The sequence below is a fragment of the Myxocyprinus asiaticus genome, chromosome 37, assembly GCF_019703515.2.
Source record: "Myxocyprinus asiaticus isolate MX2 ecotype Aquarium Trade chromosome 37, UBuf_Myxa_2, whole genome shotgun sequence".
In the NCBI taxonomy this organism is placed as follows: Eukaryota; Metazoa; Chordata; class Actinopteri; order Cypriniformes; family Catostomidae; genus Myxocyprinus; species Myxocyprinus asiaticus.
Genome location: NC_059380.1, coordinates 17,564,099 through 17,579,194, shown reverse-complemented (window position 1 = coordinate 17,579,194; position 15,096 = coordinate 17,564,099). Strand labels below are relative to the sequence as shown.

The 15,096-nt window shown below is 41.1% G+C and overlaps 1 protein-coding gene across 2 annotated transcripts; it reads right to left on the bottom strand.

Annotated features, from left to right (window-relative positions):
* Nucleotides 1-303: 303 nt before the first annotated feature.
* Nucleotides 304-14,800, bottom strand: LOC127428137 (bile salt export pump-like). 2 transcript variants are annotated; one of them, XM_051676253.1, is made up of 29 exons: nucleotides 14,654-14,800; nucleotides 14,463-14,557; nucleotides 14,346-14,364; nucleotides 14,184-14,213; nucleotides 14,044-14,098; nucleotides 13,368-13,612; nucleotides 12,926-13,013; nucleotides 12,701-12,834; nucleotides 12,408-12,579; nucleotides 11,551-11,675; nucleotides 11,202-11,376; nucleotides 10,971-11,084; nucleotides 10,436-10,546; nucleotides 10,237-10,362; nucleotides 9,933-10,136; nucleotides 9,556-9,726; nucleotides 9,051-9,252; nucleotides 8,838-8,919; nucleotides 8,286-8,415; nucleotides 8,037-8,204; nucleotides 7,842-7,946; nucleotides 7,087-7,248; nucleotides 5,456-5,659; nucleotides 4,871-5,112; nucleotides 4,516-4,672; nucleotides 4,123-4,320; nucleotides 3,777-3,983; nucleotides 1,103-1,249; nucleotides 304-1,011 (listed from the first exon to the last, which is right to left on the bottom strand). In XM_051676253.1, the coding sequence occupies exons 2-29, from the start codon at nucleotides 14,536-14,538 to the stop codon at nucleotides 811-813; spliced, it is 4,050 nt and encodes a 1,349-aa protein (XP_051532213.1). In that variant the 5' UTR covers nucleotides 14,539-14,557; nucleotides 14,654-14,800; the 3' UTR covers nucleotides 304-810. The 2 variants fall into 2 exon arrangements, with proteins under 2 accessions (XP_051532213.1, XP_051532212.1); XM_051676252.1 differs by having other exon boundaries at nucleotides 14,463-14,791.
* Nucleotides 14,801-15,096: the final 296 nt, after the last annotated feature.

Sequence of the window (15,096 nt, the reverse complement as noted above, 5' to 3'; positions counted from 1 at the left end):
CGCAAAAAAAGCATTTATGGACCTTATTTAAAGTAGCACCATGTTTGATTTTTTTATAGGGATGAAAACGAGGCTGTGAGGAATAGACTTCTTTTCAATAGGTTGTTCAATAGTTTTTTTTTTTATCACTTTGCAGACAAAGCATTGAAAAACAGCATCTTTCTGAAATCAAACTCCAGAAAGCACAAGTTGTGAAAATAAGATGTGATCTAGGACCTATATACGGCTTTATACAGCCACTGAAGAGACATCATACATTGAAACAAATAAATCCAAAATCATCCAATCAGCATTGACTGCATATGAAATATGCTGGCTTTTTTTTTTATTTATTTTTTTTACATAAAATGTCATCAAGCCACTATCATAAATATTTTATGGATGGATGGATGGATGGATAGATAGATAGATAGATAGATATATGACAAAATATAAATACATACATTTTGCAATGAATATATTATATAATATATTGTTTTCAATATTCAGTGTTTTCAAATTAACAAAGGTTTCTTTCCTGGTTTATGACATATAAAGATTATATTATAATTTCATAAGTGCTGTGTGTAAAAATGACAACTAACAGTGTATTAAAATTTAATTATAGCAGTTGAGATGTACACAGAATAAGCTGAAATTAAATGAACATTTTTATACAATATTTACTTGAAATTCATAAAAAATATTTATTTGCAAAGCAGACACAGATATTCAGCCAAATGTCCACCGATTTACCGGCCTGGCTGATTTATCGGTCTATTACTAAAAGTACATAATCTGGGCAAGTTCTAATATGTGATGGGTGTCAGATTAGCTGATTGGAGCTCCAGTTGTAACGAGTTTGTAGTATGCTCCCTTCAGGCCCATGAGATAGTCATGAGTACCCTTCTCGATGACATAGCCCCGTGACATCACAGCTATAATGTCAGAGTTCTGGATGGTAGAAAGACGGTGAGCAATGACGATACAAGTTCTGCCTTCTCTCGCTTTATCCAAAGCCTCCTGTACAGTCTGGAACACACAGGCACAAATATAGACTGAGTTCTCAAACAATTGAATGAAAATTAACCTCTTAAACTCTTTTTATTGCTTTCCTGCTCACCTTCTCACTTTCTGTATCCAGCGCTGAGGTGGCCTCATCCAGCAAAAGTATTTTGGGGTCTCGTACGATTGCTCTAGCAATGGCAATGCGTTGCTTTTGACCCCTAGAAAGCTGTGAACCTTGGGAACCAACATTAGTGTCGTATTTCTGCATGATGGAAGAAAAAAACAATCGTAATTTTTTACTCCAACAAGAAAAATGCCTAATGCGTTAAACGCAAAATTATCTAAGGGCAAATCATCTTAATAAATGGTCATCAGTTCAGATACTGTGCTTTAGATGTGATTAGGCATTTATGCTGTGTTCATGTCAGGTTTGCATTGTCGTAATTACAAGTTTCCAACCAGTAAAAACTGTCACATCTTTTTCAGATTTTATGAAGACTTCTCCCACTTGACAATTGTGATGTCATTGTGGCATGGGGGGGCGTGGTCATGTGTCGGTCTGCGTGAGAGGGAGAGCGGTAAGGCTCGTCACCTGGGTCATAATAATCTCTAACACCTGTGTCTCATTATAGTGATGGTGGAGGGAGACCTGATAAGGCACGCCAGAGAATGAATTCCTCCTCCATTGCCCACGAACTGAGATCCTTTCACAGTTGTGCCGAAACCCAGGACTGTAAAAGGATCTCAGTTCATGGGCAATGGAGGAGTCAGGAGACAACGAAGCAGGTTCAAGGTCAGACTTTTAATCTTCAGCTTTTCAGACTATTGACGGTAACCATCAAAACAAATAAATCATTCATATATAATGGGGAAAACACTCTCTGTGCTTGGCTGTTTGTTTGCGGGTCACTCTCTCTCCCCCACTGATGCTCTGGCGTGCCTTGTCAGGTCTCCCTCCGCCATCACTATAATGAGAGACAGGTGTTAGAGATAATTATGACCCAGGTGACGAGCCTTACCACTCTCCCTCTCCCACAGACTGACATGACCACGCCCCCCATGCCACAGTCATGTAAAAATTCAACAGTTATAGATGATTAAATGGCTTCCTATTTATATTAGAGCCAATGTGCACTTTTTTGTTCTTCAAGATTTCGCAAAAGATTATTGAGATGAATCAGTGTATTGAAGTATTTTGCTGTCATCGAAAACAAAGTACATAAACACATATATCCACTTTGCGAATCATACAATTACTTCTTTCAAATAATTTATAATTGTAATTTTCATGGTGCAACCTCAATTATCTTTTGCCACCCCAGCACAGTTAGCCAGATGTCGACTATCTTGAAGTCTTCTTAAACTAAACACTAAAAAATTTTGTTGTATTCAAATATTTCAATCTTTTGTCAGTGTCCCATCTGATAAAGATACTGTAGAGCCGAGGAGGGCGGGGCCGGGCTGGAATGAGACACACCCGGTCCCCAATCAGCCTGATGGGGCGCGCGAGGGATAAAGGCGGCCGGGGACGACAGTTCAAGAGAGAGAGAATTGCAGGCAGCTGTACTGTGTGTTTATAGTTGTGTGTTTTGTTTCAGTTGTTTATTAAATTATTATTTATATTATTAAGCCTGTTCTCACCTCCTCCTTTCCACTGAACCCCCTTACACTGGTGCCGAAACCCGGGAATGAGAAGGGATTCCCCTCGCAGAGTCCTCGACACTGCCGTCCACCCAGGGGAGCGCCGCTGCCGTCCGACAGGGGACGGAGTAGCCCGACCACCCGGACGCGGGGAACAGCCGCCGTCCGCGAGGCGAGTGGGGATGGGACTCCCCGACCGCCTGGAGCGAGGGAGCCGCTGCCGGGGGCGGAGGAGTGCCCTGCCGTCCCCCAGGAACGCGGAGGGGTCGAGAGAAGACCGCCGTCCGCGGGGGGAGGAGGGAAGTGACTCCCCGACTGCCTGGAGTGGTAGGGCCGCTGCCAGGGGCGGAGGAGTGTCCCCACGGGACGCCGGGAACGCAGAGGGGCATTCTGTCCACTGGGGGTCGGAGGTCTGACTCCGGTCCGCCCAGGGAGGAGCGGCTGCAGTCCGCCTGAGAGGGTGGAGTAGTGATCGAGGACCACGCGACGACGCATCAGAGAACCGGTGAGTTTCTTTTTCTCTCTCTCCTCTCTCTCTCTCTGTCGCTCCGTGTTGGCCTTTCCCTCGCCATTTTGTTTTGTTGTTTTTTCCCCTCCTGTCTCCTCCCAGGTCGAGGAAGGCGGGGATGACCCGCCGGCAGTCGGGGCGTAAGGCACGCCTCCCCCCTCCCCCGGAGAGGAAGGGTGGGGGATGTACGTCATGCCGGGGGTTCCCCGGCCTGAGGCAACGCCGGGAGGAGTGTAGAGCCAAGGAGGGCGGGGCCGGGCTGGAATGAGACACACCCGGTCCCCAATCAGCCTAATGGGGCGCGCGAGGGATAAAGGCAGCCGGGGACGACAGTTCGAGAGAGAGAGAATTGCAGGCAGCTGTACTGTGTGTTTATAGTTGTGTGTTTTGTTTCAGTTGTTTATTAAATTATTATTTATATTATTAAGCCGGTTCTCGCCTCCTCCTTTCCATTGAACCCCCTTACAGATACAAAATGAACAAATATGCTCGAGAAGCCTACTGCTGCATGAGTCTGAGGATATAAACAGTTAGAAGTACAATCTCAGAGTTGTCATCTCATAATTACGATAATTACGACAAAACGTGAATGCGGCATTAATCCTAATTTCTGATAATATGAAAAATCCCCAGTTTCAACCTCAGGAAGTGACATGACAAAGTCATGCAGCTGGGCCTTCTTGGCTGCAGAGATAACATCATCCATGCTGAGCTCTCGCTGGTTGTCTCCATAGCGGATGTTCTCTGCAATACTGCAGTCAAACAGAATTGGCTCCTGAGAGACGATCCCAATCTTAGAGCGCAGGAAAGCGACATTGACCCGAGCAGATTCACGGCCATCAATGAGCTAATCAAGAAAGAAAGAACAATTTCATTCTGTAAAATTAATGTCATGTTTACAAATAAGATTGAAAAAAATTTACAGCAGAAACTCAATCCAAAATATTTGACAACTCATCGTCACAGGCAGTGCTGAGTTTTCTTACCACACGTCCATTGTCAGGATCATAGAATCTCTCCAATAGTTGTACACTAGTGCTCTTGCCGCAGCCACTGCTGCCCACAAAGGCCAAAGTCTGACCTGGCCTAACACTCACATTCAACCCATTCAGAACCTGAATATCTGGTCGGGAGGGGTATGTGAACTTGCAGTCTATAAACTCAATGTCCCCTTTAAAATTATCCTAGACAAGAATGCAAGAGAGAAAGAGTGAATGAGAGACTGGCTTTTTATAGTCACAAAACTCTGTATCTCATATTTCTATATGAAAAGAACTAATAATTTAAGTTTAAATAACAGGTAACTGGATAAATATGCATAAATGGACTTGTGGTATTGTAGCCTTGCAAGGTCCTTTCAATATGAATACTTCAATTACCCATTTGTATCCTTCATTGCTGTAGACACTTATTTTCGGAATGCGATCGAGTAGCTGGAAGAATCGTGCAGCAGAGATCTTGGCTTTTGCATAGTCTGGTGTATAGGAGGAGGCTCGACCCAGAGCTGTGCCACTTGTTACAATCGCTGAAATCACCCTACAGTGACAGAAATCACTCTAAAACCTCACTATCAGCTAATCCAAGCATGTATCAGGAGGTAAGTGGTTGCTGCATACTTTTGGTGTTGTGATTATCAGAATTCAATGAACATGCTCCTTCAAATGATACTGGTGAACTCTATTGACTCCAACTATACCATGTAAATTATCAAGGAATGTGTCATTGCCATCTCACCTGAAAACCATACTAAAGTGTAGCCCCTCTTGACGGACCAGGTATCCACCGAATCGGTAGGAAGCAGAGTTTGCCATGAAGACCACACACTGGGCAAACCCGTAGCAGGCACCGTAAACATTAGCCTTCTTTAACGCAGCACGGTACGGTGCCTCCAGCTGTGTCTCATACATTTCCACAAATTTACGTTCTTTCCCCAGGCCAGCAATGGTGCGAATGTTATTGAGAGCCTCCCCAGATATCTAAGCACAGAAAATGACAGAGAGGCATTTCAAATACCATTGCATTGTACATGCTGATACATCACTCTATACCCTGCTTAAAAGATCAACTTAGACCGGCATGAGATTCCATATTAGTTTATACTGATAAGTGCTGGTTTGGTGCTGGCCTGGCTAGTGAATCAGAATAGCCATTCTGCTCGCCAGCAAAACTTTGACCATCCAGTGAAGCTGGATTACCAAGGAAGTCTAGCTAAACTAGTTATGATACCTGGTGGGTATTCTTGCATTACATACTTGAGACCAGCATAAAAACAAAGTATGCTGGTGAATTTATTTTAACCAAACTCTGGGATGAGCTCACCTGTCCTGCTGCCTCCATGGCCTCTTTGTCCTGTTTAGCGAATCCAGTTAGCATCTTGGCCTGGAATCCCCCAGAGAGTGCCAGGAAGGGCAAGAAGCACAAGATGACCATAGTGAGTTTCCAGCTGAAGTAGAAGGAGATGATAATAGCCACACCGATGTTGGTCAGAGAATTTACGATCATACCAATCTGAGAACCTGTGGCCTAGGATGACAGAGCAGTCACACAATTAATCCTAATTTTGATATTTGTATGAAATGTCTCTTGGAACATAATCTGGCAGGTAGTTAAAAAAGGATCAGCTATTTTATTTGGACATTTATTTAAATGTTGCCTCAAGCATATGGCTGAACCCTAAATTACGTATTAATAAATCCCCTTTCTGTTGGTCAGAGTGGATTGTGAGGGGGATTACTACACTTGGTGACCTGTATGAGAGTGGAGTGTTGAGATCTTTAGAAAATTTGGTTCATCATTTTGGGATTCCCAGATCTCAGTTTTATAGGTATTTACAGCTGTGCCACCTGCGCTGTATTGTTTTTGGGAGTAGCACAACCCCCCCAAAGCGGCAGATACATTGGGAGAGGTGATTACTGCTTTTGGAAAAGGTCATGAGGCATCAGTGTATTACTCCCTGCTAATTCAGAGTTTGGGGGATGGAGCTTTAACTTCTATCAAGAGATTATGGGAGAAAGATTTGAACTTGGTATTGGAGAAAGGAGTGTGGACTAGGATTCTAAAAAATGTCATGTCTGGGAGTCACGTAGTGCCTTGCGAAGAGCGGACGTGTATATATATTTTTTATTAATTTTTTATTTTTATCTGTGTGTGTACTCGGACTTTGGCCACGGGGATGTTTGTTGAGGGTCTGGGTGGGGAAACAATGGGGTTTAATGGTTGACTCTGTATATGAATGTTTTTCTTTGATATGTGTCATTTTGAGAAGCAACCAATAAAAATGTTAATCTGAAAAAAAAAAGTAAAGTCTGCATCTAGAGATGCAAGGGTTCATCTTATGCAATTTAAGATTTTACATAGATTTTATTGGACCCCCTCTAGATTATATAGGCTTGATCTTCAAGACACACCCACCTGCTGGCTATGCCAATCAGAAAATGTGTTAAGATCCAAGATTTTTGAGATTTTTTTTCCAGAGTTATTTGTGTGACATTTTGGGCACTCAAATTTTACTTTGCCCCAGACTTTGTATTTTGGGTAAGGGGGCGGTCATAAATTTGTGGGACAAATATATAAAAAATTAGGTTCTGACTAGTATTATGATTGGCAGACAAATGATTTTAAGGGGTTGAAAGTCGGACGGAGCGCCATCATTTCTGGAGTGGTGTGCGGAGATGGGGAGTGTTGCAGCTTTTGAAGAAGGGTTATCTAGAAGACTGGGAAATTTGGACTTGTTTGTGGGAAAGTGGGGCAAATATCTGGCATTTTTGGAGGGCACTTGGGGAGGGACAGTGGAGAGAGAGGTGTAGTTGTTATGTGTGTTTAAATTTTTTTTTTTTTTTTTTTTTGTGATACAGGGGTTAAGTATTGATTCTGTTTGTCTATATATTTTGCTTTTATTTGTTTAATATATGATCACAAAAAAAGGATCAGCTAAAGGATAGTTTTCTTACTCCCTGCACTTGTGAGGCATCAGTGGCCAGCCTTGTAGTCAAAGCACCAGGGCTGTTTTTATGGTCATCAAACCAACCAATCTCCTGCCCCAACATTGCCTGAAAACCCAGACGCCTCAATCTACGAGTCAGCAGCTCCCCAGATTTAGAGAACGCATAGCCCTGAGAGAGAGAGAGAGAGAGAGAGAGAGAGAGAGAGAGAGAGAGAGAGAGAGAGAGGAAAAAAGAGTTAGAAGGAGAAAGCAAAAATAGTAGCCATGGTAAATGTTGTAATCTTGTAGGAGCATCTAGTCATTTTAAAAACAAATAAGGCCCAAGACATACTCTACGCAAGAATGCGTTTCTTGCAGTGCAAGTTATAACATTTCGAAATGTCTCCGAAAACAATTCTTAATGCAACAAATATATATATTGCTTTCTCAGAGTTGGTAAAAGGAGCACTTTAGCATAGCGTATTCTTCTACGATCGGTTTTCCCTTGCAGGAAAACTACTGTTATAATGTCACCACAGTTTGAAGAGGATCTTGCTAAGCAAGTTAGCTAGTATGTAGACTGTATGTATGTAACTCTTGGGTTCTTTAGTTTTGTTTCCACCACAGTAACGCAAGAACGCATGTTAAGTATGTTCAACAGGACTGCATGTTTGCAATTCATTGGCAAAGCTTTGCGTATTTGCGAAGAGTATGTATCTGGCCTATCTAATAATTTCAATTATGTCTGATAAAAATGCTTAATATGAAGATTTTCAGGCACACCTGTAACATTTGGGTGAAGAAAGAAATCAAACCAACAAGTACAAAGAAGAGACAGATTCCGTTAATTTCCCTCCTTTGCTCAACAGGATCAGGCATCGAGAATGTCTACAGGTAAAATTCGAGAGACAGTTGAAAGTCATGCTTACAGAAAGAACACATGTCAACTTAAATGAGAGTAACAGAATGAATCTTCACCGCCAGGATTTGGCTGAAGAGGAGAGAGTAGACAGGATTCACCCCTCCATTCACAGCTGCTCCAAAGCTTCCAAAGAGCATGTAGGGCCATTCTGGGGCATTGTATTTCAGAATGCGGGCCACAGGAGCTGGCTCTACCTCCTCTGAATTGTCAACAGGAAGTGCACTCTAGATACATAAATACAAAAATGAGATTTTGGCAAGATACGTTGCATTGTGATAATATGATTTTGTTGAGTGAACTCTAACCTTTCCCTTGTCCTCTCGAGAAACACGGGTTTCAGAGTATGAGCGAGGGCCAAGCTCTCCAGTGATAGGCACAGAAGATTCTGGTATAATGTTTGACAACTGTGATCGAGATCTTTGATGAATTGAGGCCCTGCAGATATAGCGAACATAACATGCTAATGTCATACTCTAATAGAATCAACCTTGAGCGTAGGTCAAGTCCATTGCCGAGTCTAAGGGGGGGCTAGGGATGGCCCTTAATTTGCCTTGATGACCCCACCCTGGATGGCAGCGAAATGATCAAGGGGCACTCCGCTCCCCCAATGACAGCAAAGCGATCCATTTTGCCCCCTCTGAACATACAAGTGTCCCACCAAAGATGGCATCCTAGTACCGGACTTGGTCAAGTCTCTTGTGCGCTTCATGTGAGGAGAGCTATCTGTGTGGCTCTTGAGTAAACATTACCATAGTTTTGGTTGCATTTCAGTTAGGAAGCTTCAGTTATGTCACCAAGTTTTGGAATGGACTTAAAGCATTCCAAGAAGATAAAAGAGCTATTTTACCATCTTTTACCTTAAGCTAGCACGATAACTTCCTGCCCTTTTGAGACTCCTTCGTTCTGCATCTGGGTCAACACTTTCAATGTCCTCCATTTCTGAAAGGAGTGAGAGATATAAATAATCGATTTTACATCCATTTATTCACCTATTATTAATGTCATATAATATATATTAATGTCAGATCATATAAGTTCCAAAGTGGAAAAAAGAAGATTGTGTGAATCACCTTTTCTAGCTTTTTGGTTAAGTGCTTTGTCACCCTGACTCTGAAGAGTGACCAGGGTGAAATAGACACCTTTTCTGTCCAACAGCTCATCGTGTTTTCCTTGTTCCACGGCACGTCCATGCTCAAATCCCACAATCACATCTGCATTCTTTATCGTGGATAAACGGTGAGCTATGGAGATGGTGGTGCGACCCATTCGGACCTTCAAAAGAAGGTTGACAGGTTGCATCCAATCTGATGTGCCCTCAAGGGATAGTTCACCGGAAAAGTAAAATTCAGTCATCCTTAACATTCTGCCTAAAATCTCCTTTTGAGTTCCATGGAAGAAAGTAAGTACTGCAGGTTTGGAAAAACATGAAGGTGACTAAATGATGACAGAATTGAACATTTTGAGTGAACTATCCCTTTAACAATTGTCTACAGGATTTCACGCATGTGCCGAGTCCGTGTATACACGCATGCCAACATCTGTTTACACAAATGGTATTGTGTGGATGCTTCTAACCTTGTCCAAAGCCTCCTGTACGACAGCTTCACTCTCATTGTCCAGAGCTGATGTGGCCATGTCCAGAAGGAGGATCCTGGGGTTCCTCACCAGTGCTCGGGCTATTGCGATTCGCTGTTTCTGCCCACCACTCATCTGGCCACCACCCTCACCTACCAAAGTGTCAAATTTCTGAACAAGCAAAAAAAAGAAAAACAAATTAAGTTTATGAGAGACAAAGTGTTTGTGTAAGAGATCAAGCAATTTACAGGCATCAAGTGGGTCTTTCTGAAACTTTCTTTCAGTGATACCAAGATGCTCCTCATTCAAGATGACAGTGTGTATTGTTATGTGCCTTCAGGTAGGAATTTTCAGTGGTAAATTAGGTGGTCTCCTGCCTGTGGTAGGTCCATGATGAAATTGTAGGCATTGGCCTCTTTGGCTGCTTTAATGATGTCATCGCTTGAGACTCCAGGCCTTCCATATCTGATGTTCTCAGCAATGGAGGTAGCAAATAGAACCGGCTCCTGCTCTACAATTCCAATCAGAGAACGAAGCCACTGGATGTTCAGACCCCGGATATCATGACCATCCAATGTAACCTGGAGTGAAAGAAAATTACCTTAATTTCCAGGACTTCTGAATTACGTATATTAATACTATAATATTGAAGCATGTCATGAAGAAGTTATTTTTCTTTACCATGCCTTCTTTGGGGTCGTAGAATCGTTGGATGAGCTGGATTGTAGTGCTCTTCCCTGCGCCACTTGGACCCACAAAAGCTGTTGTCTCACCTGACGTTACCTGCAGACTGAGCTGATCTAGGATCTGTTAGAGAGGGTGAGTAGATTTCAGCTAAAGGAGTGGAGGAGAAGAGCAGACTCTATTAGTGTAAATTTACCTTCACTTCAGGTCTGGATGGGTAATGAAAAGTTACATTATGAAACTCCAAGTCTCCTTTCACTTTGTCTAACTTATAACCAGCCTCAGAGAGACAATCGATCTCTGGTTCCTGAAAATAAGACAATATTCTTAACAATTCATCACTCAGCGAAGGTGTCAGACAGAAAATAGATGTCAGACATGCAATAATACGGCTGTTTTCTTCTCATTTGCTACTGCATAGAGCCTTTTCATTCTGTTCACTTTTCAAACAGTTACTAAAATCCAGCACAGGAGGACTTCAACACTTATTTACCATCTTTGTATGACCCATCAAATGGGCTTCTGACATTTATCTGATGTGTTTGTGTTTATATATATATATATATATATGTATATATATATATATATATATATATAAATATGACATGATCATAGGTACTACATCTTCAGCAAATCATTCATTTAGTTTCTTTTAGACTAGCACAGATATTGTTATTATTATTATTATTATTATTATTATTATTTTGTGATTTCATCTGTGGGAGTCTTACACGCTCTATGGTCTCAAAGATAATAGTTGCAGCTCCTCTTCCTGAAGCAAAGGCCTCCAGACAAGGAGATGCCTGGCCTAGATTCAATGCTGCAATGAGCACTCCAAAAAACACCTACATGCAAAACACATGCTCATGTGACAGACTGTTTTTTGTTTGTTTGTTTTTTTGCTTCCAAGCAAACATGTCTGCATGTATTGATCAGTGTCAGCATATGCATGTGTGTAGTACCTGCAGTAATGTTCCTGGACTATACTCTTGTGTGTCCACTACAAGGCTGGATCCATACCAGAAAGCCAATGCATAACACAGGAAGATGATGAACCACATGTAGCCTGTGAAGAACCCCATGATCAGACCTTTCCTGATGCCCCATCGCTGGGCAGAGATTAGATTACGATCATACCTGCAGAGTCAAAAAAAGAACAAAATGAGAAAGTGCACATTTCTGTGGAAAAGATCAGGTAGCAGTTCATTCAGCGGTTGAACCAGTTCAGAGGAAATACACAATAATTACATTTCTGATGCAGTTTAAGGGTCCATTATGAAAACTGATGTGTAAAGAAAGATTGTAAGTTACCTGTCCACCTCTTTTTTCTCACCGCCAAATGCTGCAACTGTGCGTACAGAGGACAAAACTTCATCTGCCACAGCACCAGCTTTAGCGTATGCCTGCAGCTCCATTCCCGTCAGTTTTGCGACAAACTGAGCAAGCACATGCAATTCAAAGAAGTGCGGTTTATTGTAATGTACTTATTCAAATGTTAATTGCTGGGGTATCTATTCCTAACCCATCCATAACATATAGTATTCAGCCGCAGTAAAATGTATGTGAACCCTTTGGGTTTACCTGGATTTTTGCATTTATTCTGCATTGCAGCAATAGAAATACCATAAACTGATGATTATCAAGGCATTTAAAGAAAATTTTGTAACCCTTCCCAGCTTTATGCAAGTAAGCAGTTCTTAATCTAAGATGTTCTGAGATCTTGTTTATGCAAGGAATGGTTAATATCAGGCAATGCTTCATGTAAATTGCAAATTATTTGTGTTTTCATAAGGCAAGGTGGCTCTGACCAACAACTCCAGTCTCGTCTCATTGATTGGACTCCAGGTCAGCTGACTCTTGACTTCAGATTCAGCTTTTGGAGAAGTCATCATTAGCCTAGAGATGCACATACTTTTTCCACTCTGCACTGTGAACGTTCATACTGTGTTTACACATGAAAACATATCATTATTTGTGTTTGAATTGTTTAAGCAGACTGTATTCATCTATTGTTGTGGCTCAGCTGAAGATCAGATCAAATGTTATGACCAATTTATGCAGAAATGCAGGTAATCCAAAGAGTTCACGTCCCTTGTTCTACAACTGAATACATTTTGCCTCTGATTTTATGTCAGTAATGTGAGTCCTGATGAAAATGTATTTCTTACCAGAGCCATGAGAGCAGCACCAACTCCGATCAGTGGAGACACTGAGACGATGACCAGTGTTAGTTTCCAGCCCTTCGCAAAACCCATAAGGAAACCGCACACAAACGTGGTGAATCGTTGGATGAAGATCCCCACCTGATCAGCGATTGCATCGTTTATCTTGTTGATGTCACTACAGAAAGGATGATATGGAGGCACACATGAGACAGTACCCATGCAATGTAATGTTTATTTTGCGTGTTTTAGTGTCCAGAATGTGTTCATGTTTGTGTATGAGCTTGCACATGTCTTACTCAGACATGCGTGTGTTTAGCTCTCCCACAGAGGTGCAATCAAACCAACCGATCTCCATCCTCATGACCTTCCTGAAATACATCTTCCGGATGACCTGAATCTGACGTGCCGCTGCAGTTATCCACAGAGAGATCTGAGAGAAAAAAGCAAACTTGTTTTTTCACATTTACCTTACCAAAACAAAACAAGCAACATAAACATTTTCAGTAGTGTGAATGGCTCACTTGGAGGTATCCAAGAACGAAGACACCCGCTCCGATGGCAACATAATAGTATGCAAAATTGGTCATTTCGTATTCAATGTCCAATAGCCTGAAGCAGAAGAGTACACCTTCATCATTAAATGCATACTTTTACAAACCAGGACTTACAATACGTGATGACACAGCTACTATTTCTAACATGTAACTCAATGCTTAGACTTCGACCATAATTCATGAACTGGTGGACCTTTTTTGAATTGGTAGGCCTACTCCTGCTAATTCTCAAAGAGGAGGAATGTGTCAGAATGCATACTGAAAAGTTTTTTAGTGGTGAATTCAAGCGAACCTGTCAAAAGCGTTTAACAGCTCTGTCATTGTCCCAACCAACTTTCAAAAACCATATGTCGGCCATATGAAACATTTCCAGTGTTTGTTTTATTTTTGTCTTATATTGTTTTCTCACCCGCATGGTGAAGTCATGTTTAGAGCCAGGTTTTCTTCCTCAGTCAGGTTTCGCCACTGTATTGTATTATTCACACACTCTTTCTCTGGGTCCTTAAGTTCATTGAGCTCAACATCATATGCAATGAAGGTGTCCGTTAGCATCCCAAACACGAGCAGCATCAATGGTTGCGCTGAGCCGTGAAGAACTGCACAAACACTCCCAAATATCATCATACAGATCTCTCGGTAACTTGCAAAGCGAAACTGCAGGAGAAATAAAAAAGGAAACAAAAACATCTGTTAATAACTTTTTAAACCATTTTTTATTTGTATTTTTTATGGAAAATGTTATTGAGTTTTGATTGAATAGTCTAATCAATATCTAATTTCAAAGAATAATGGAGACAATTTGGAGATCTACTGTACCTTGTGAGATCTTCACACATTATCATGATTTCAGAACACCATGGTCAGACACGCACCAAATACTATACTTGCAGTTATTATAAACTATAATAACTTATTACAAGCATTATTTACTGTATTACAAGCATTCAGAACTGTATTTCCAACAAGTGCCCGTATATATTTGACCCAAACATTACAATCAGAAAATACCTCCTCATATTAGAGGTTTATTTAAAAGCATAATTTCATATTCGTCTATAAATTAATCTACAGCTGAGAGGCATTACCAGCTGAAAGAAGCTGACGCGTATGGCAGAGTCTTCTTCCTTGCCATTTTTGGACCTGCAAATGAAAAGGTTTGTGGTGCTCAAATTAGATGTGAGAAACTAACCAATTTCCATCATCAAAAGGAAAAAACATAACTTACTTCTTATCCTTTCCAGATGATGTCATTGTCCTATAGTAAGATATGAGTAATTTGATTATTTAAATAAATGATACGATTGAATGAAAAGGTGGAAAGAAATTTCCAATATTTTATGTTGAATTCATACATATAACATAACTGTATTAAAGAGGGAGAACTTACATGTACTTCCCATTTGTCTCTGTAATACAATATCAACATGCTTATTCATGTCTGAATTAATTTTTAGTGATAATAGATTTGAGAAATCTATAGAAAATTAACTAATAAACAGTTTACCTTCATCAGAAAATTCATAACTGTCATTTTCCTGTCCAAACTTCTTGATGCTGCGCAGCTTCACAGTGCCTGGCATTTTTCTGCCTGTTCTTTAACTATTAAACAAATCTTTGCCATTAAAAAACAAGTTGTTTCAGGATTATTGAAACAGTCACAAAGGATGTCTTGTTTCAAATTTCAGCCCAACTTGCCTGGCGAATCTAAACGTGACACGTTTAATTGCTCAGTTAAAAGTATTCCCAGGATAGTCCTAAAATCCAATCATGTTCTTGGCAAAGACTGGATAGATTCCTTCTCGCCTCCCAGAATGTGAAAAGTGATGAGCGTTAGTGAATCGTGTGTTCAGTGTCGGTTAAGTTTGGCTCTGGGTAAGGTAAGTGTCCGGCAGGTTTATCCTGCCAGGCAGGGTGAATGACCCCTGAATACAAATACTGACACGAGATAACTGCCCCCCAAAAATCAATGTAACTATTCAGGCACATGTGCTCACAAGATATGAGGACTGTTATATTCATATTTTTACATTTATATTCAGCTAAAGGTTTAAGATTATAAGTAAGGGTTTTTTTTTTTTTTAAATAAGAGGTTTCTTGCAACTGGACTCAGACCCTTAAAAATGTACTAATGAATAAGA